Source organism: Xenopus tropicalis, chromosome 2 (genome assembly GCF_000004195.4).
Source record: "Xenopus tropicalis strain Nigerian chromosome 2, UCB_Xtro_10.0, whole genome shotgun sequence".
In the NCBI taxonomy this organism is placed as follows: Eukaryota; Metazoa; Chordata; class Amphibia; order Anura; family Pipidae; genus Xenopus; species Xenopus tropicalis.
The window spans coordinates 63,314,798-63,336,582 of NC_030678.2; the positions used below are offsets into that span (position 1 = coordinate 63,314,798).

Consider the following 21,785-nt stretch of genomic DNA (forward strand, 5'->3'; position numbering starts at 1 on the left):
ATTTAAACTAAAAACTAATGCACTAGAAATAATATATTAAGTGGAACTAAAAATCTGAGAGGGTGAGATTCACCAACAAACTTCCTGAATGTCGGGTTGACCTGTAATTACATCAGGGGGCCGTGCTTGAAAAAGTACACTGCTTTCAATCCAATAAACAAATAAAACATAATGGGCAGCTATCTAACCACATAACTGTTCAGTTAGTTTGTAATCAAGCTGGTCAAAAGCAAACTAACTGAACAGTTATTTCAAATATGCCCTCCCTCAAGTCACTGATTGGTTACTGACTGCTAACAGCATAGAGAGCTGTAAAGGAGGAAGTATTGTTCTGGCAATTATGTTAGACATCTGCTCACTCCAGCCTTTATAGAATAAATTTTTGGCTAATTATTTTTAAAACATTTATTATTATTATAATTTTGCTCAGTCTATCTATTTTACCCAATTTATTTTTTTACACTGAACTATTCCTTTAAGGGGAGCTCTTTAGAGCTAGCCATATATATGTCTATAAGGCTGATGCCACACGTGGCGTTTTTACGCTGCGTATTTTCTAATTCTCTCGGCGGCTGAAAAACGCCTGATATCATCATCCATAGAAATAACTTGAAAAGACGCGAAGCAAACCACACAAAGCGTAAATACGCTAGAAAACGCCTTAGCACGGATTTTTCAAGCGTAGGCTGAAATACGCCAGTACTTGCAAAGCAAGCTATTCCTATGTATACGCAAAGGCAGCTGCCAGACCTAGCAGAAATACGCAGCGTTTTTTGCTATTTCACACAATTAGCACCATGGCAACGGGATTTGCTTACGTCACCAGTTCTAGGCTGAAAAACGCCATGTGTGGCTTGTGCGGCGTTTTTAGGCTGAGAAAAAACGCAGCGTAAAAACGCCACGTGTGGCATCAGCCTAAGGGAGGACACTGAAACAGATTTACTGGGTACATAAAAATTATTTGATTGTCTTCCATTTACTGTTTACATCTCTTGACATTCTCTTTAATAAAACAACTAAAAGTTGCAAATATAAAAACATATGGTACATGTTTTCCATAAGCAGTTCATAAAACAGAGAAAAATTGGTTGCAATGTAACTTACAAGTACTGTGTTTTATAGTGCATTTCTTACTGTAGTGTAGTCAGGTTTAATGCTGAGGTCCCATTATGGCTATAGACAGTTTAGTCATGGTTTAAAAAGAAACAGGCAAAATCATTTTAATAAAAACACAAAAAATACATTTTTATTGTATTTCCATACAAACACCTTCATATTTACAACTTGGTGCAAAAACTATGTAGAATGAGCTTTTTCTCTTCTACAGTCACATATGTCCAGCAGTAATAAAAAATAAAGTCATTAACAACATGGCTTCAAATCTGACATTCAGTAATTCTTTCATTGCTTAGTTCAGATGGATGTCTCGTCGCTCCTAAAATAAAGGGATTTGGGAAAAGTGATGGAGAGAGGTAAAAAGATAATAAGCAATATGATTCAGATATTTAATACATTCTCAATTCTTCTCTGCATGCCCTTCAACTCAACTCACCTAATATATCTACTACCCACATCACATTACACATAATATTCAATCAGTTTATTTCAGTTGTTTTTTCAGTATTTCACTTCTTATCTTTTTTTTATAGGGGCAGTTTAGCTTTACAAAATTTAATACAATTAAAATAGCATATCACAATGCATTTTATTTTTTTGTGTGCAGATTTTCTAATATTTAAACATATACATGAATTACTTTCCTGGCCAACACCCTTGTAGCATCTAAACACTTGGGTAGCATTCCACCCAGCGATACTTACAAAAGGAAGTTCTGCCCGTCCCTCCGATAAAGGTCTGCTCCACCCCTCACCTGTGTCTTTTTTAACTTCTGTCAGTGATTGGATTACTGGGCGGGGAGTTCGTCTCTCTCTCTCTCTCCCTCCCCGCTCGATGCCGCGCTGCTCAGCCTCCAGAGGACTGTCTCGCTACAGGTCCCTTGTGTGGCAGGGAAGGTAGAGCTGATGCGCCCAGGGACGGTTAGCGTTTTTTCCGCCCTTTTGCATGTTCCTAGGGCAAACTGTATTTTGCGGCGCTTAGTGTGACGTCACTCCCTATGTTTTAAGGAGGCGTCTGTGGTTGTGTCAGTGCCACGCTGAGTTGCAGGAGCCGCGTTCCGCTTGTGCCGGAGTGTTGTAAGCCCCTTCCTCAGGTAAATAATGAAAAGAGAGAGGGAGAGAGAGAGACAGAAGGATATGTGGTGATACTTACTTGCCTTTGTACTTCCATTTAGAATGTCTCAAAGTATGGAGGATTCTGAATCCAGTTCGTTAAGAGCCTGTCTGACCTGCTTTGAGCCAGCTATTCAAGATAAGAAATTTTGCAAGGACTGTATTTTAAGCCTGATTCTCCTTGTCCTGAGATCATACCCAGTAAAGCTCCTTCCATTGCATCTGAGGCTGGGGACTCGACTAAGGGAGAAACCGCATCTAAAGAGGTCCTCCTGTGGATCAAAGAGGCAGTCGCAGAGGGTATTAAGCAGGCTTCTACCTCTAAAAGAGTGAGACCATCAACTAGCAAGGAGGAGGAGGATTATAGTTCTGCCTCATCCACGAAGGATGAATTTGAACCCATTTAATTATCTGAGGATGAGAATTCTTATGGGTTTGACTACAAGCTAGTCTCCCCTCTTATTAAAGCTGTCAGGCAGACCTTATATTTGCATTATACTAAGGATTCTGAGACTTCTTCCGCTCTCTTCAACAAAAAGAAGAAATCATGTTTTCCTGTTCATAAAGAGATTGAGTCTATGATAGAGGCGGAGTGGCAAAAGACTACTAAAAAAGCACCTACTGAAAGTAAATTTGCCAAGTTGTATCCCTTTTCCAAAGAGGATTCGAGTAAGTGGGAAGGTCTTCCTGTTGTAGATGCTCCAGTAGCGTGTCTTTCAGGGAAGACGGCCTTGCCCATTGACGACGCGTCAGCTTTGAAGCATCCCATGGATAGGAGCATGGAGACTGACCTCAGAAGGTTGTTTTGGCATCTGGGGCTTTGTACAGGTCTTCAGTGGCTTTGGTATCTGTATCCAAGGCAATGTCTATCTGGATAGAGAATATGGAACAGGCCTTAGATTCACATGCGTCACGCCAGACTTTGAGGGATACTCTAGCTGATCTTAAGCTTGCAGCTGGATTCTCTTTGGAGGCAGCAGTGGATGCTACTAAGTTGGTCGTCCGCTCCACAGCCCTATCTATTTCTACCAGACATGCATTGTGGCTTAAAAATTAGTACGCTGATAATGCGTTGAAGAATACCTTATGCAGACTGCCATATGAAGGTGGTAGGCTATTTGGTAAATGGTTAGATGATATCATCTCCAAGTCCACAGGGGGTAAATCTTCCTTTTTGCCTCAAAATAAGCGGTTTAAGGAAACGTATAGAAGGTCTTAATCGGAGAGATTCTTCAGCAGACAGAGAGAAGAAAGTAGACCGTCTGGACAAAGAAAGGACACCTTTTGTTACTCAAATTGGAGATCGGGCCAGTCATGTCTGTTTAGAGGCCGGAAGATTAAGGGAGGTAGATCTCCCAAGTCCCAGCCTAAGTCAGCATGAGATGCAGCCTGTCCAGGCTCTCAAAGTGGGAGCAAGACTTTCTCAATTCCGGGAGGCCTGGGCAGGTATAACGCAAGCTGCTTGGGTTTTGGAGGTTATCCCCAGGGGCTACAAGATAGAGTTTTTCACAAAGTCCCTCCATCATGTATTTGTGCAAAAAGCTGTTCCTCAGTCCCTGGAGGGTCAACAAGTTATGGAGGAGTATGTTCACTAGCTCCTAGTGAAGAGGGCAGTCATGCCTGTGCCTAGGCAGCAGAGATATCAAGCTTTTATTCTCCACTATTATTAGTCACCAAAAGTTCAAGGGAGTTATGCCCCATCTTGGATCTGAGACGCTTAAACAAGCATATAAAAGTTCAACCTTTCAAGATGGAATCACTGAGCACCATCAAATCAGTTGTCAATCATGGCGACTGGTTAGTCGACAGTCAACCTGAAAGACGCATACCTGCATGTCCCGGTAGCTCCAGAACATCAGCGGTTTCTAAGGTTCGCTTGGAGAGATCAGCACCTTCAGTTTACCTGCCTCCCCTTTGGCCTCTCAACCTCTCCGAGAACATTCTCCAAGGTTCTGGTCATAGTTATAGCATTGCTGAGGCAGGAGGGGCTGGAGATTTCACACTATCTAGACGATTTACTCATAGTTACACGTTCTCAGACCCAGAGCTGTGCGTACCGGGATCTAGCTTTAACCAAGCTTGCAGAAGTAGGTTGGATAATAAATTATTCCAAGAGCCAGCTCAATCCAACACAAGCCTTGGCCTACCTGGGGGCTTGGATAGATACCAGGAACAACAAGATCTCCTTGACTCAGGACAGAGTAGTAAAGATCAGGAGGGAAATGTTTCGGGTGTCTCACCAAAAGGAGGTGACAGGGAGGGTCATGATGAGGTTGTTGGGTCTGATGACCTCTTACATAGGCCTGGTCAAATGGGCCAGGTGGAGGATAAGAGCTGCCCAACACCATTTTCTATGTCATTGGGACAAGAGCAGGGGTCTGGACTCTAAGAGAATTTTCCTGCCAAAAGCCATAAGGGAAAGCCTGAACTGGTGGCAAGAAGAAGAAAAGTTACCAAATGGGTTTTCTTTGCCACACTGGGAAGAAATTCATACCAATGCTTCAGCCTTAGGATGGGGAACTCACTGTTCAGGGTTCTCAGTACAAGGTCATTGGGGTTTTTCTCCAGGAGATATACCCTCAAATGTCTTGGAGATAAGGGCAGTCATCGAAACCCTAAGGGCTTTTTCAGATATTATAGACTCATCTTATGTCAAAATAAGATCCGACAACGTTTCTTCTGTGGCCTACATAAGAAAGCAAGGTGGGACCAGAAGTAGAGCCAATTATGGAATTTGCAGAAGCACATCTGGCAGAACTTTACCACAGTGCATATACCTGGAAAAGACAATGTTACAGCCGATTTCCTGTCTCGGAGACCCCTGGATTACACAGAATGGGAGCTGGAGCAGGAAGTGTTTTATCGGATAATTTAGATTTGGGGGGTTCCCAAGATAGATCTTAAGGCCACCTCAAGAAACCAGAAAGTCTCATGATTTTATTCCAGGAATCCGTCTCCTCAGGTGGAAGCAGTGGACGCCTTATCCCAAGATTGGGGGGAAGACCTGACCTATGTATTTCTCCAACTTCCGCTTATCTTCCTGGTCCTACGGAAAATACAGAAATCCAGAGCGAATGTGATTGCGATTCTTTCCGACTGGCCTTACCGACCATGGTAACCTCTCCTCAGGAGAATGGCTCTGGAAGTACCCCTAGTCCTGCCTGTGAGGGAGAATTTGTTGAAGCAGGGTCCAGTAGTCTACCCTTACCCTCAAGGCCTGAACCTCAAGGCCTGGAGGTTGAGAGGCGAAGACTTCTAGCTCTAGGGGTTTCAGATGAGGTACTCCTGAGATGTAGGAAGGCGACCACTTCAAACCAGTATTATAAGATCTGGGATCGTTTTCAAGAATATGCTAAAGTCTCTAAGTTTGATCCATCTGCTCCTTCGACAGTCCAGGTCTTGGATTTCTTACAGTTGGGGTTAAATAAGGGTCTTTCTCTGAGTTCCCTCAAGGGGTAGATTTCAGCCTTGTCTGTGGTCCTTAGTAGAAGATGGGCAGAAGAGCCTCTCATAATACGCTTTCTAGCAGCAGTGAAGAGAATACGTCCTCCTATTAAATCACGGGCCCCACATTGGGACCTTCCTCTAGTTCTCAGAGCCCTGTCCAAAAGACCCTTCAGTCCGGTGGAGGAGATATCTCTGTGGTATCTGACCCTCAAGGTGGTTCTGTTGGTGGCACTTACATCAGCTAGAAGAGTTAGCGAGTTAGATTAAGGCGCATTCAACGAGAGGAATATCGGCTTCCTGGGCAGTGGAGGCGCAAGCGGCTCCGGATTCGATTTGTAAGGCGGCAACCTGGTCTTCCATTAATACCTTTGTGAAACATTATAAAATGGACATTGCAGCTTATTAAGATGCTAGTTTTGGCCTCAAGGTTCTGCATGCCACAAACAGCTAGTTATTAATGTTCAGTTAAGCATTATTTTGTGTGGTCCTCCTTTACTATTGCTCGGGTACAGACCCAAGTGTTTAAATGCTACAAGGGCAATGGCCAGGAAATAAGAAAATTGTTGCCATACTTACCGTAATTTTCTTTTCCTGGCCATCACCCGTAGTAGCATCTCCCACCCTACTCATTGTTGTGATCTATGTTGCAGAAGATATTTACGTAGACACAGGTGAGGGGTGGAGCAGACCTTTATCGGAGGGACAGGCAGAACTTCCTTTTGTAAGTATCGCTGGGGGGAATGCTACCTAAGTGTTTAGATGCTAATACGGGTGATGGCCAGGAAAAGAAAATTACTGTAAGTATGGCAACAATTTTGCTTCCCACACCATCATCTAGACTAAACAATATTGTAAACTGTCTTTCTAACCTATCAGGTTTTTGACATCCCACCCAATCTAAACTCCTGTTACAAACAGGTTGCTGGAAAAGAGATTTTATTTACCTAGATATTTGATGCAGTTGCAGTGCTGCTTAAAGATATAATAGAAGCTTCAAAATCATAAGATTTTTTAATCTACTGCCCATTTAGAAATTGTGAAGTATTGAAAGTAGTGATCACTAAATACAATAGTTCCCATAATATTATCACATTGAATTTATGTTACAAAAATGCAGCAAACACATTGTCAACAAAAATGTGTAAAAAAAATGTATCAGAGTTTAGAGCTTAATACATAAATACTTACCCTAGGGGCCGATTTATCAAAATGTGAGTTTAGAGCTTAATACATAAAAACTTATCCAGGTTCTATTCATTCCTATGGGATTTTTCTATAAAATCCACTAGGCATGAATAGAACATGGGTAAGTATTTATGTATTAAGCTCTAAACTCGCAATCTGATGCATCTGCCCTTAAGCTACAAGACACCAAAGGGGGGATTTATTAGCCTTCAGATTTTCGTGATTTATCAAAAAATCCGAAATGAAAGCGCATGAACCAAAAAAAAGTTGCAGGGAGAAAACACCGTGACGTGGCGTATTGTCACACAAAAGCCAGCATCAAAAGAACTCGAGAACCTTGAAAACCATGAAGCAAAGAAAGATCATCCAATCCAACAAAAATAGTTTTTCAAAATATTAAGTAATTACTGTTCAAATTTGTTCCCTTAAGAAATGTAAAACCACTAGCACAACCTATGTACCTAGGTAACTGAGTGTAAGGAAATTAATGTAAAGGAAGAAAATCTTTTAAATCAAATGAAATTATTATTATTATTATTATTTTTTTTTTTTAAAGTACTTAACTTTAAGTAACAAATGTGTGTAGGTACATCAACAATAAGGGTATGTGTGGGTTCATTAAAATAAATATTATGTATTTATTCTAGTATTAAAGTTATGGTTTTAGCCTGGTAATTTAAAGCCTATAAGATTGGCATATATACTGCCCTTCTGAAGTCAGAATAGAACCCACCCCCTAGTGACAATGTAAAAATCTGATGGGTTCCTTTATAGCCTTCATATAAAATCTATATCAATGCCTTTTCTGAGAAAAAATGGATTTGAGCAGAATTAGTGACTAATTTATAAATTAGAATCTGAATTCCAGTCTGGGTTCACTTTCCCAGGGCTTACATTTAATATGAAAATAAGGCAATGAAAGGATTATAATGATAACTCACTCAGATTCGGTGGATTCTTTGTCTGCAGTTCCTGTTTTGATGTTCATAGGAGCAGTCCCATTATGCTGATCCTGAAGGCTGGGTGCGGTCCTGACAGGGGAGCACTGTGGTAATGTGATGGGCCCTAGCTCATTATAGATCCGATTTATAGCAGCCTGCTGCTTCCTTTTTAAGATCCCTGTGGTAAAGAAATACATACAATTAGGCATCTGATGTACTCATTCCAGTATGACCATTTCTGCTCTCTGCAGTCTACTGTTGAAAACCACAGAGATCAAAGCACACTTCCCTGCTAAAAGCAACTTAATAATCTAATGAATGGAAAATGAGTTAACACATTGCCTTGTATTGCTTGGGAACACTGATCTTTGCAATCTTAAGCAATGGAATGTACCACATGCCATGCTTCCCCCATTCAGCAGGAAAAGAAGCAGATGTTGACAGGGAAGGGTGTTTGATAGTGTTTGATAGTAGATTACTAGTATGAAAAACACCAGCGAGCCACAATCACAATTTAGCAGTCTAGTGGAGAAGTTACATAAGAAAACTCCATTATTAAAATAAAATGGCAAATACATCTGTACGTATATACAGTACACTTTCCCAAGTGAAAAAAAAAATTTTGAATGTGAACTGGCTAATATTTGTAGGAAAGTATGTTAGTGGTTTTCAGCCTCCTTACAGTATGTAGTTATTAGACAGTTGATGAGAGCATTTCGGTTTGGTACGGATTAGGTCTGTTTCGAGGAAATTCATTTAGGGAATTGCAAATATGTCAACAGCAAAGATACACCAAGATAAAAGACTTTAGTATCACAATTATCTTGGATATTATGCTTGTTCAAGAACTCATCCAAGGCATTCCTAAAGGAAAACTATACCCCCAGAATGAATACTTAACCAACAGATAGTTTTAAAGTATTAAAGAATCTCGCTAAACTGGAATATATATATATATCAGTAAATATTGTCCTTTTACATCCTTTCCCTTGATCCAAAATGTAGTGATGGGGTGTGTGCTCCCTAAGATATCGCATGACCAGAAATAATGCAGCTCCAGCTATGAGAAATGTGGAAGGAAAATGCAGAACTCTGTCCATGAATTGCTAATGTGACCTAGCATGTATGTGTGCCTTGGCTTGTTTGTGAGCACTGTGAATCCTATGATCCCAGGAGGTAGCCCTCCTTAAAATGACAAGTTTCTATTTACAAAAAATATGAAGCAGGGCTTTACATTCAAGCTTGTTTATGCAATATATTTTTATGGAGACCTACATTGTTTGGGAGTATAGTTTTTCTTTAAAGGCATTAACAGAATCTGCTATCACAACATTAGTCGGAAGGGCATTCAACAAGCTCAGTGCCATCACCGTAAAAAAACACCTACGCTGCTTCAAATAAAAGTTCTGTTACTCTAATTTAAAGGGACTCTGGTGCACTGATCATTTTTATGGGAAAAATGAACACCCCTATCTTTCTATAATCCCCTCTAATGTACTTGTACAGAATAATCATGGCTTTTTGCAAGTGCCTTTCTTACAGAGAAAACAACCCCAACCATGACAGTCTAACCTCATAGTTTAAATCTTCTATCCCCTTTACCATGACCAGAACTAGGGGTAGGCAGCAGAGGCACTTGCCTAGGGCGCAGCAGTAGGGGACTTTTTCTACTTCGTGCCCTTGTCTCCCCAATGCCTGGAGCGCATCACGCTCCCCCCCTCTCACTACCACCACACATGCACACCCACAGCAGCGAAGGCATGTATGTGTGCTGACAGTAAGAGGGGAGTGTGATGGGAGCGTATGGCGTAAATTTTCGAAGTCTCGTGGTTTTTAGCGGATATTGGCTACATGTGCCTGCAGCCGAGCGTATTTCATTCAGTCGGGTGCAGGCACAAGTTAGGGTAAATCTAGCACAGCAGGGCGTATTCTCAGGAAGCATTTTTCAACTTGCTGAGAATACGCCTGTGTGGCGTTCCATTTACTACAAGTCTCTAATCTATCCTTCAGCCATTTCTCTATTCAATTACAAATACTATGTTCAAGGCCAAAATCCCTCTATTTTATGATTAACTTTTTGTGCCATACTTTATCAAATGCATTAGCAAAGTCCAAATAGATGACATCCATTGCCATCCCAGAGTCAAGGTTCCTGCTCACCTCCTCATAAAAGGCAATTAAATTAGTGTTGCTATTTTCTGTCAGGTATAATTGTGCATCCAATTAAACTATTATGAAAAAATTATGAAAAAACTACCGCCATCATTCAGCAGGAAGGGGATGACTCTTTTATCTTTATTTCATGGGCTGGGATGATTTCTTGCCAGTTGACCTAGACAGTTTATCCACATTTAATGCATAATTCCATGACTCCATTATAAGCAAATAATTCTAATTTTTAAAAATGATTTCCTTTTACTCTGTAATAATAAAACAGTACCTTGTATTTGATCCCAACTAAGATATAATTAATCATTATTGGAAGCAAAACACTATTGGGTTTATTTAATGTTTAAAAAATCTTTTAGTAGACTTAAGGTGTGGAGATCCAAATTATAGAGAGAAGGGTACTTCCTTCCTGTTTTTACACAGATTTAGTTTAGAGATGATTGCTTAGCAACTTATTTCTTGACTTATATTATAAAAGTATTATGTCTATGTAACAATCACATACAAACATTTTAAAAAACATCCCTAATAAAAAAATACAACACACATTGTTGTGTGAACTGTATTCAATGAAATGTGAATATACAGTTGCTCATAGTCAATATTTACACATAAAGATATAAGAATGCATAAATAGGACATGTAACATGCCATGTGTCAACTGCTGACAACTTCTTTAGGTTAAGTCTATTCTGCTAGACTGTATATCCTCAAACACTGTCTCCTTTATTGTTTATAATAAGGAAAAGAAATTAGTAAGTGCATTAGTCTTTTACAAAGTCCCCTGTAAACCAAATATTGAGGCACTCGTGACTCCTCACATACTGAGTTTGACAAGTCCACGCTCTTTGTGAAGGTACTGTCCCACCATTCTTTCCTCAGTAAAAATGCTTTCAATCTTGCTCTTTGCCTAACCTCCACATCTACATAATTACACGATTGCTATCTTAATTTATTATTAATTTTTAGGCCAATGGGACATACTGGTACTGTCAGATGAGCAATGCCAGAGAACACTAAAGGAAAAAGAATGCAGGAAGGAAATTAGATTTTTAGTACTCAGTGTGCCATAAGCCTCTTTAATATATAGTCTGTTACCTTTTTGTGGATTTGGATTTGGATCATTTGTTGATGTTACTGCTGTATCCACAGGATGTGCCACTCCATTCATTAGGCTCCCTTAAGGCAAATAAAAAATGTCTTTAAAAGACAAAAACCAGAAAAAAAATTCAGCATTCAGCACAGAAATAAATAATACCTTTTGGGGAGGTTTTCATTTTCGTATTATTTAGACTGGTTAGCACTTCCCAACATGGAAGTTCAGGGCCTTCAAATTCTTCCTCACTATCTGAAGAATTGGTGGAAGCAAAAGAGCAGCTCTGATCATCATCCATGGATATGTCACTTTCTGAATCCGAGTCTGTGACAAAAGCAAGTAAAAGTGTGTATGAATTCAAATTGTACAGAATTTATTGTTGAAAGGTGTGTGTTTTCATAGGTGTCTGATCCTGTGCAGTTGCCTTGAACTGACTGCATTTCAAAGTGCAGAACTTCCCAGCACCACATGGGTTGGTAGTTCTGTTTGGTAGCATGGATCTGTACCCACTGATATAAACATATTTTTTCTGCATTTAATATAGACCTTTATTGCTTTATGGAGCATAGAATTAATTACCATAAAATAGCATGTGCAGGTTGCACTGCATCAGTTTTAAACTGAAATATGATGTGTCATGATTTATGTTTTGCCATGTCTCACTTATGCACAGAAGAATCATTTTGCAGATTTTACTCTACTTAAAAAGATGTGAGTCTGTACTAGTGATGCTGTAAAAAAATAAGAAACACTGCAGTGTGGCACTACTTTTTTTTCCAGGACCTGTGACACTTTTTCTAAAAGAGGCACAAGCCAGGAGGGAAAAAGAGCAATTTAATTCACAGCGGGTGCCTAGAATAATGGCACTGCCAGTGAATTGGGCTTTCCTTGTCCTTTAAATATATACTGTGGGTGTGTTTATAACAATGACATGTCCTTTTTAAGGCTGATGGCCCATGGAGCGAGTTGGTTATGCACAAAGGTCTCTGCTACTGCAGGCGACTAACCGTTCTGAAATGCCTTTACACCAGCAACAATAGGAGTTGCAGTGGAAAGGCCTAAGCATCCTCCTGCAGGCAACTTTGCGCGACTTTGAGAAGCTGAAGCGATGTGTAGGCCTTTTCACTGAAGACTCCTATGGTGGCATTTTGAAGTGGTTAGTCACACGTGGTAGTGAGATCTATCATGGGCGACTAAAGGTGGCCATACACGAGCAGATCCGCTCGCTTGGCGATGTCGCCAAGCAAGCGGATCTTCCCCCGATATCCCCACCTACGGGTGGGCGATATCGGGGAGCATTTAGGTAAAAAAAAAAATAATCCGATCGTTTGGCCCTGGGGCCAAACGATCGGATTATGTGGGCGGCAATGGGGCAGTCGGACCGGGGACCGCATCAACGAGCTGATGCGGTCCCCGATCCGACCAGATTTTCTAACCTGGCCGATCGAGATCTGGCCAATTTCAGGCCAGATATCGGTCGGCCAGGCCGCTCTGCTCTCCCCATACACGGGCCGATTAGCTGCCGAATCGGTCCAAGGGACCGATATCGCCAGCTATAGTCGGCCCGTGTATGGGGACCTTAACTCACTCCAGGGGCCATCAGCCAAAAACCATGAATTTTTAAGTGTTTGTTTTAACAGGCGGTGACCGAAACATTGGACTTTGAATAGAAGTTTTTTTGCTATATCTACAAATCCTGCTGAATGCTATACCTAAGTATACAGTATATTATACAGTATATACAGACACACACAAGTATAATAACTTGATTGGTTCCTGTGTGCATTTTGTGAAAGACTGTACAGGTACTCCTGTTATCCAAAAATCTGCAATTTACAGGAAGCCAATATTCCAGAGAGTCCTTTTAAAGCAAATAACTCTAATCTTTAAAAATTATTTCCTTTTTCTCTGTAATAATAAAACAGGACATTGTACCTGAGGTACAATTAAGCTAACTAAGCTGCATGTATCCATACTGGTGACAAAACAATTCTACTGGTTTTATTTAATGTTTAAAATAAGTTATGGTATGGTGATCCAAACTACCCAAGGATCCCTTATTTGGAACACATCCCAAGATTTCCAGATAATAAATCCAATACTACCCAGTACCAAGAAAGAATATGAAAAGATGGTAACTCATAAGATTTAACAACTATGAAGAGGATAAAGGTGAGGATGGATATGAGCCTTTGGTGGAAGTTATAGTAAGTAAATATGGGGCAGGGTATAATGAGTGTGTGAGAGTTATCAGATTGAGTCAGGAATAAAACAGTGAGGTATGAACCTGTGTGCATTAAGGTGTATAAAGTAGAAAAAAAATTACAAGATATCTGTAGATTTGCATTGTGTGGGATTTGTGATTTTATAACACCTATATACGTTTCATTTAAAGTATAAATGAATTATCACCTTCACTCTGTTCTTTTGGCCCTAGGAATACTCCATCTAGATCATGGAGTTCAGCAAGAGACTGGCAGTTAGTTTGCCCGGCTTCATCTCTAAAAACACAAAACATTGAAAACATAAATAACATAACATAACCTATGTAACCAAGAAGATTGCAAAGGATACACTTTTCTGTATCTTAAAAAAACATGCATTAAGTACGTTCAATTCCTTAGTGGTGTTACCTTCAATTTGTTACTGGTGCTTCTAAGTTTAATAAACCTGATCTGTGTTCTGATTGTGTTTGAAACACAAGCCAGACAGTGTTGTCAATTTAGAGCAACTAGTCAAAAGTCAAAAATCTGCTGGTATATTTAGATTTAAATGTAAAAACATTCTGATTGGATAAAAAGGTTAATCCATTCTGCCAATGATTGTGTTGACATGTGTACAATCATAAGCCAAACAGAGAACAGAATCTGTCTTCCTGAGCTGATTTTACAGATGACTTAGAAATACCTGAATCAGGAACTGTATTGACCAAATTGGTACATCATTGGGTTCATCTAACAACACTAGGCTATAACCCATAGCTACAATCGTTGAAATATTATAGTTATCTTTTCATTCTGAGGTCTCTCTTTCAATAAGGTTTGTCACAGAATGTCTATATGAAATAATAAAATATAAATAAAGGAATAAACATTTTTGGCAAAAGAGCAAAACATGACAGTTAATTATAAAATATGGATCACAAACTACTACAGTTTCAATTATTTGCTGCACTCCTTATCCGCTTACAGCCCAATATTCCTTTTACAAAAATTGTACCATTCCTTTAATTATCTTTACAACTACTCTCTAAGTATTTTCATGGGACAATTTGATAGTAGTAGAATTTATTTTGTTCTGGTACACTACATTTGATCTCCTGCACTGTTGTGATATTGTTTATTCCTTCTGCTAATTTTCTAAATTAAAATCTCTTGGTTTGTACTCTTTACTGTAGTAATGTGCAGAGTCCTAGTCACTCTGCTGTGTTTGGTGTTGCATTTCCACCTTTGAACTCATTACCGAGAAGCCCAAAATCATTTGTGTTTCTGCCATTCACAGCAATGGCTTATCTATAAAATCTCCTATTGAATTAAAAATCTATATATTATAGTCTTTGATCTGTTTTATTTCTAGCTACAAATAAAGCCTTGAATGAAAGGAAAGACACATGTAATATAATTAAAACAATAAGATTTTTTAAAAATGAAAATGTAATTTTAAAGTGGCAGTATATCTCATTAAAAATATGGCTTGTGCTAAATATGATTTTTGCCTATTGTTTTAGATCTAATAAGAATTAGATTACCAGTATGCAGGTAACCTCCTGTATGATAAACATTTCAAAGTTTTTGAAAATAACATACCAGAATGGTTAACGTATTTACTACATTGTTACGGTAATCATGTAAGGGGTTGAAGTGTATTTTTTCATAGTGAACAGTTATGTGTCATTTCTAGTTAGTTGCTGGGTGGCAGCAACCTTTAAGGTTGGGCCTTTTTAAGGAATTTTCCCAGGAAACATCTAGAAAGGCTAAGAGCCTGTATAAGGAGCACTGCACAGAGAAAGACATTCTTTAGACTATGTACCACTCCATGATATACTGTATTTCTGCAGGGCTATGCAGTGAAAGTATAGAATGAAGCATAACTCACTCTAGGAGTAAGAGTCAGTAGACTAGGCCCCAACAAGGAATTTAGTGGAGTTAGAGACGCCATGGCAAAGACAGTTATCATTATTATTAACATCTTATAAAACAACCTCTTAAGACACTGATATATTGCTCAGTCAAATTTTATTTTTTGAATGATCTGAAGGATGTGCTTGTAGGAACCAAAAGGTGTAATAAATATCTTACCTGAGCACAAAGGGAAGGTAGCTGTGACTTCTTCCTGAATTGTGCAAAGAGCCATGAGAGGAGCCAAATGGCATGTGATAGAGTTGGTTATCAAGACAATTGGTCCCAGGATGTGACTGCAAGGTAGACATTTTATTACAAGATATTTTTGTACAATCAAAGATATTCAATATACAGTAATATTAATACTTGATAAAAAATTAAAATGTCAAAAACACACTGGCTTTTACATTCATCTGCTAAGAAAAAATAAATAAATAAATATATATATATATATATATATATATATATATATATATATATATATGTATCTATCCATATATGCAGATAAATATATATATTGTAAATACACAAACGCAACAGAGAGGTTGGAAAATAGAATCATAAGGAAAAAATAAGACACACACAAGAATTACACAATTAAAAATTAACAAAATGAAATGCTTACTGAAGTAAATGTAGATTTTGTTGTGACACTGGAGTCACGTTTTTTGCTCAAACTCATCTTCAGTGCCCTATGTACATCTCTGTTCAGTGCAACACTTATCAGGAAAACCAGAGGTCCCTAACAAAATACATGTGTTACTTAAAAAAACAGTAAAATTCATGGTAGATTAATTTCGGATGAATCATGTTTAATAACTTTTACCTGTGCACAGATGACTCCTGCATACAAATAGTGGAGGAGAAGCAGATCACTGTTAACTGAAAGAAGAGCAAGAAGCCAGGATATGCTGACTATCAGAAGCAAGGTCACGCTGCAATGAAGCCCTGAGCTAGGAAAGGGTATGAGATTGAAGAAATTTAGGTATTGAATGAGGACAGAAGGTAAAGAAATGTTTATCTAAATGTACAGTACACACAGCCTTTTTAATCAAAAACCATTTAACTTGTGTTTGAAGATCACAACTCTTACCATATTTTTAATATAAAATGTGTGCTTTTTATCACAAGCCCCAAAAACTTGCATTTATTTTTTTCTTTTTCGTTTATATCTTTTGTAGTGTCTTTCTTATTCTCTTCAGTCACAGTCAGGTGTGCATAAGCAGTATTATGAAAAGATAACGGTAAGAACCAAAATCCAGATTTCCACTGTATTGCACATGCACACTAGCCCAAGGCCGAAGAGAAGAACATTATACATCAATATAAAGTGTATAAGGTACAAAGATGGAAAGTCCACCCAAATATGCCTTTGAAGGAAGTGAATATAAGTGATACTGATATAACTAGTTATACAAATATAACTGTAAAACAATTCCAACTACCAAAAAAAAAATGGGAACAATTTTTTAGACAAAGATTTAAAAGGACCCTACAACCTTGAACATTGGAGGTTGCTATAAAAATATATTTAAAACACCCTTTTAATAAAGAGCATTTAATCTATTTTACACTGAGTTATCTCAAAATGAAGAAAAAAAAAAGTTTTTAGCTCAACAATCATTTTGATGGATGAACCATTATGCTGACAAACCAATGGTTTCAGGCATCATGGGCCCTTTCTTAAGTGTGTACATGTACAATTGTGACCAAACATTTAAGGAACGCCACACAGAAAATCCCTCCCACTGACTGCCCAGTGCAACCTATTAACCCCTACAGCTATAATTACAACAATTATATTTTATATAATATAGTCAATTTAAACCATCCAAAATGGTTTCAAGTTAATTTCTGAAAACAATCTAATTATAAACCATGATTCGTGTGATTGATAGCCAGAGGCCATAGTCTATCCTTAGTATGAAATGTAAGTCCAGGTATAAACAATTTAGATGGACTGTTTTGTTTTATACACAAGATGGACAATTGCTATAATATACCTGCAAGAGTTAATGGGTTTTGCTGGGCAGTTGATGCAGAGTGGGAGGGGCCTCCTGTGTGATGTTCCTCAGGAACATGTATGTATGTATACCTTTATTTATAAAGCGCTACTTATGTACGCAGCGCTGTACAGTAGAATACATTAATACAAACAGGGGGTATTAAAATAGATAAATACAAAGTATTACAATAAGCACAAATAAATAAAAGATACAATTGTAATAAGATAAGAGTCAAAGACACAAGAGGATGGAGGTCCCTGCCCAGTAGAGCTTACAATCTATATGGGAGGGTAACTTACAGACACAAATAGGCAAATATAAGTGCTGTAAGATACAGTGGGTGACATTACAATATAAGTGCCAGTTCCCAGATCAGGTGCTGGGTGAGTGCTCCAAAAGGTAGTCTTTTAGTTTGGTTTTAAAAAGACTGAGGGAGGATTCTCTCCGGAGGAAATCACACAGAAAGCCCCTCCTGGCCAAGTTTAGGAGATGATAATTAAAAGTTCACTTTAAGTTAACCTTTAGGGACACATATATGATTGTTTGAGCCCATGTGGGGTTTCACTCACGTGGTGTTTCAGGCAAATATACCTTAGTTAAGGATTTTTCCCTGAGCAGGCTTTCTTAAATAAAGAAAAAAGTTTGGCACCTAAAAGCTGGCTCAAGCATTCATAAATGTGCCCCTTAGTATGTTTTAGATTAATCTATCCTAAGCAACATTTCAGTTGCTCTTAATTATTCTTCACTATTATTGTTTTTTTTTTTTCAAACCAGTAACATTTTTATTATGTGACATAATCTAATTCGGAGGAGGGGGTGTAGCTATGCAATACACTGAACGGCACCCAGGCCTATTTAATAAACTTGAGTGCTTATCATGAAGTAGGTCATATATACATAAATAAAAGTTTTATATATTTATATATTCCACCAAGCTTTACAAAAATAGTTTTAAAAGTGATAATGAGATGACAAGTCAATACACTTACACCGTCCCTTTCTTATGGAATCCCTCCCTCTGTGCTGTACAGGATACTCGGCCTAAGAGGACGCACAAGAATAAGCCGGCCTAAGACAAACAAAAGAATTAAAAGTGGCAATGTAAACTGATAAGTGCTAGCCCTACCCCCTTACACCTGAGAACACTACAGAGATAAGCCAAAAGCACATAAATCAGCATCAAGTTAATGTTTGTATTTGTTTTCTACTTCCACCCACCACTATTACAGACACTCAATATCTGAAACTAATGCACAAGAGCTGATTGGTCAAACATTTTAAATCTGTTTTGCTGATGAGCCTCATTGGTGTTTACATTGGTTCATGCATGTGTGACTGAATACCATTAAGGCCAGGACATACCATTAAGGCCTTTCCCCCTTCCCCAGCTCTGTTGACCTGCACTTAAAAGTACAGCTTTCACACACACAGGGAAGCAGAGGTCAGCCCAAAAATGCAAAAGCAGGCATTATCAGGCTGACCTCCACTCTGCGTGCCCTCAGCCTTACAACAAGAACATAAAATTAAGAAATCCAAGACCTCATTTACTAACACAAATGATAAACCACACAAGTACAGTTGTCTGCACTCTGTTTGATCTACTGCCAGTTAGAAAATGAAAGCAAAGATTTGCCTGGTTTCTACAGGCATCTCCACTGATACATATTAGCCATTATATGGTATTTTTCTATTAGCATTTTAATTTACTGTATAGGGTGGAATTGTATTTATTCGGCTTCAATGCTTTTTTCAGTGCTTGCTGTATTGGTTAATTCTTGTTCTCTTAGTCTATGGCCTGTAACACCTTTATGCACTGTAATGGCTGAGGTGTCACAAAGGGACCTTTAAAGCCCATCTGTCATCTGAGTAAATATGCGTACTTGGGAGATTTGTTGTTGAAGTAGCAATAAGGACGAACAATAATACAATTTTTCCCATGTTAAGATGAGCTTTTTTCCTAGTTGCATTTGATGCCTAGACTTTGATTTATTTTTCTGAGAGGCAATAGCTATAAGCTAAGCACTCCTTAGTGAGCCTCCCAGGCCTTAGCAATATTGTCAGCTGTACACTTATTGTTAGTATTAGGATCAGCTAAGGGTTCTGAATGTTTATTGTTTTTTCACCTTCTAAGCAGTGGCGTAACTTCCTATACAGCAGACCCTGTTCTGGCTCGATGACAGGGGGGGCATAGCACGGTCTTCTGTATCAGTGTACCCCATCCCCAGCCCTTCTCCTACCTTTAACGCAACAGCTTGGTGTGGGCCAGGAGGTGCGGCAAGAAAAGGCTGGGAGAGGGGCTTGGAGGAGGGACTGTTCAAGTTACCAGAAAAATAGAACATTCTGTTTCTAAATAGAGTTTAACATTGCCGAGTTTGCTGCCAGTTCTGTTTATACCATGAGGCAAGGTGAGAACTTTTCTTGCCAGGGGTGATGAACATTTTAATAAATTATTTTAATTAAATTATAAAATTAATTTTAATTTAACCAGCATTTTAACAATTTTAGGCACAAAACACTCATGTCACTCCTCAGGACAAGTAAAAAAAAAAATAAAACAAAAACATATTTACACACACACATATTTCATGCAACATTATTGAAGTTCTCTACCAAAAATTTTTTTTTTGTTTGATTTTCTTTTGCTAGCAACATTTTGTTTGCAACTTTCCAATATACGGTTACCAAAAATTTTCATTGGTTGTAAAGTTATATGTAAATGTAAGAACAGATGAAAGCAGTTATTAATCCATTTCTGGTCTCTGGATCTCACTTTTAAACAAAGCAACAGCAGACAGGCCTTCAGATCTGGAAATCAGCTGGACTCCTGGGGGCTGATTTACTTACCCACGAACGGGTCGAAATGAGTCCGATTGCGTTTTTTTTCGTAATGATCGGTATTTTGCGATTTTTTCGGATTCTTTACGAATTTTTCGTTACCAATACGATTTTTGCGTAAAAACGCGAGTTTTTCGTAGCCATTACGAAAGTTGCGTAAAATCTGGCGATTTTTCGTAGCGTTAAAACTTGCGCAAAAAGTTGCGCTTTTTTTCGTAGCGTTAAAACTTACGCAAAACTTTGCACCTTTTAAGTTTTAACGCTACGAAAAATGCGCAACTTTTCGCGTAAGTTTTAACGCTACGAAAAATGCGCAACTTTTTACGCAACTTTCGTAATGGATACGAAAAACTCGCGTTTTTACGCAAAAATCGTATTGGTAACGAAAAATTCGTAAAGAATCCGAAAAAATCGCAAAACATACGAAAAAATCGCAAAATACCGATCAAAACATACGAAAAAGTCGCAAAATGTTCGTTTTCAAGGATTCGTGGGTTAGTAAATCAGCCCCCTGGACACTGTTTCAGGAGTTAGAGCCAGATGGGCAAGACATGTAAGCAACCAGACAGATACTGAATGTACGCAACCAGACAGATACTTCAGTGTCCTGGACATTGTTTTAGGAGTTAGAGCCAGACAGCAAGGAATGTAAGCAACCAGACACATACTGCTTTTAATCACAGTTACATTTACAAATAACTTTAAAACCTCTGAAAATATTTATTTAATATATAATGGAAAGTTGTTTAGAATTACATTTTCTTACACAATGTAATAAATGGTGGAGTGGAGGACACCTTTAAACACAAAATTAAAAAGAACAATTTGTAGATTGTGATCCAGTCTTTATTAAAAATTATTTGAATTGATTGGTGGGCCTGGTCTTCTCCCCCAATAAGTATTTTTTGAGTAACACTTGACTCACTTGCTTGAGAAAGCACAGTCGACTTTGTGTAAAGCAGAAAGCCGGCTGTAATTTTTGTTTTTTAAAGTAAACCTACATGCCACTGCTATAGATAAGTGGGACCAAGTGTTACTGTCAGTCTATAAAAATGAAAAACCCTTTTCAAAATAAATAAACAAAAGTATTTACATTAGTTACTTACAGAAACAACAAAAGCAACTGGTCCAGCAAAACTCCAAATCAGAGTATCAGACACCGAGAGCCAGCAGAAATCTGGGTTTCCATAACCTTCCGGATCCAGTCCTACAGCTAGCCCTGTTAAGAGTATAGAAAAATAAATAGTTGTTCTATAAATTAATCAGAATAATTCCAGCATTGTTCCTGCCTTTTTGCCAATAGGGGCAAAAGTGAAAGCCTGCATTAACAAAAGTATGTACATTTAGCACTTTCTTTTCCCAGTGTAGCAGATTTATCATTAATAGAGTGAGATCTGTAAAGCAAGATATACTCATCACTGTCCTGTAAAACTATATATACTATATATAGAGATAGATATCCAGGAGGCATTATTTCATGTTTAAATATTTTTTCAGTAGACAAAGCATGAAGATCCAAATTAAGGAAAGACTCCTTATATGGAAAACATAGGTCCCAAACATTCTTTATAACAGGTCCCATGCCTGTATTAGTGTGATTGAGGTACAATAAAGCCCTGTTATCACACCAGGAACTCACCAGGCTTCAAGTACAACGCTCAATTATACTAGGATTTTAGGCTAAAAATATTAGTATTACATTAGTAAATTTAGTATTTACATTTTGAAGCCTGCACTTATACAAGCATTATGCATTA

General features: G+C 38.3%; 1 protein-coding gene across 1 annotated transcript in view; it reads right to left on the reverse strand.

Moving 5' to 3' along the window:
- Positions 1-1,215: 1,215 nt before the first annotated feature.
- Positions 1,216-21,785, reverse strand: part of celsr2 (cadherin EGF LAG seven-pass G-type receptor 2) — a 61,330-nt gene continuing 40,760 nt past the window's right edge. Inside the window, exons 27-36 of the mRNA XM_002932136.5 lie at positions 21,135-21,247; positions 18,183-18,262; positions 16,014-16,140; positions 15,813-15,929; positions 15,365-15,480; positions 13,479-13,567; positions 11,229-11,390; positions 11,069-11,149; positions 7,802-7,979; positions 1,216-1,435 (exon numbers count right to left, since the gene is read on the reverse strand). Coding sequence (XP_002932182.2) covers positions 1,414-1,435; positions 7,802-7,979; positions 11,069-11,149; positions 11,229-11,390; positions 13,479-13,567; positions 15,365-15,480; positions 15,813-15,929; positions 16,014-16,140; positions 18,183-18,262; positions 21,135-21,247 — 1,085 coding nt within the window. The 3' untranslated portion in view covers positions 1,216-1,413. The remainder of the gene's footprint in view (positions 1,436-7,801; positions 7,980-11,068; positions 11,150-11,228; positions 11,391-13,478; positions 13,568-15,364; positions 15,481-15,812; positions 15,930-16,013; positions 16,141-18,182; positions 18,263-21,134; positions 21,248-21,785) is intronic.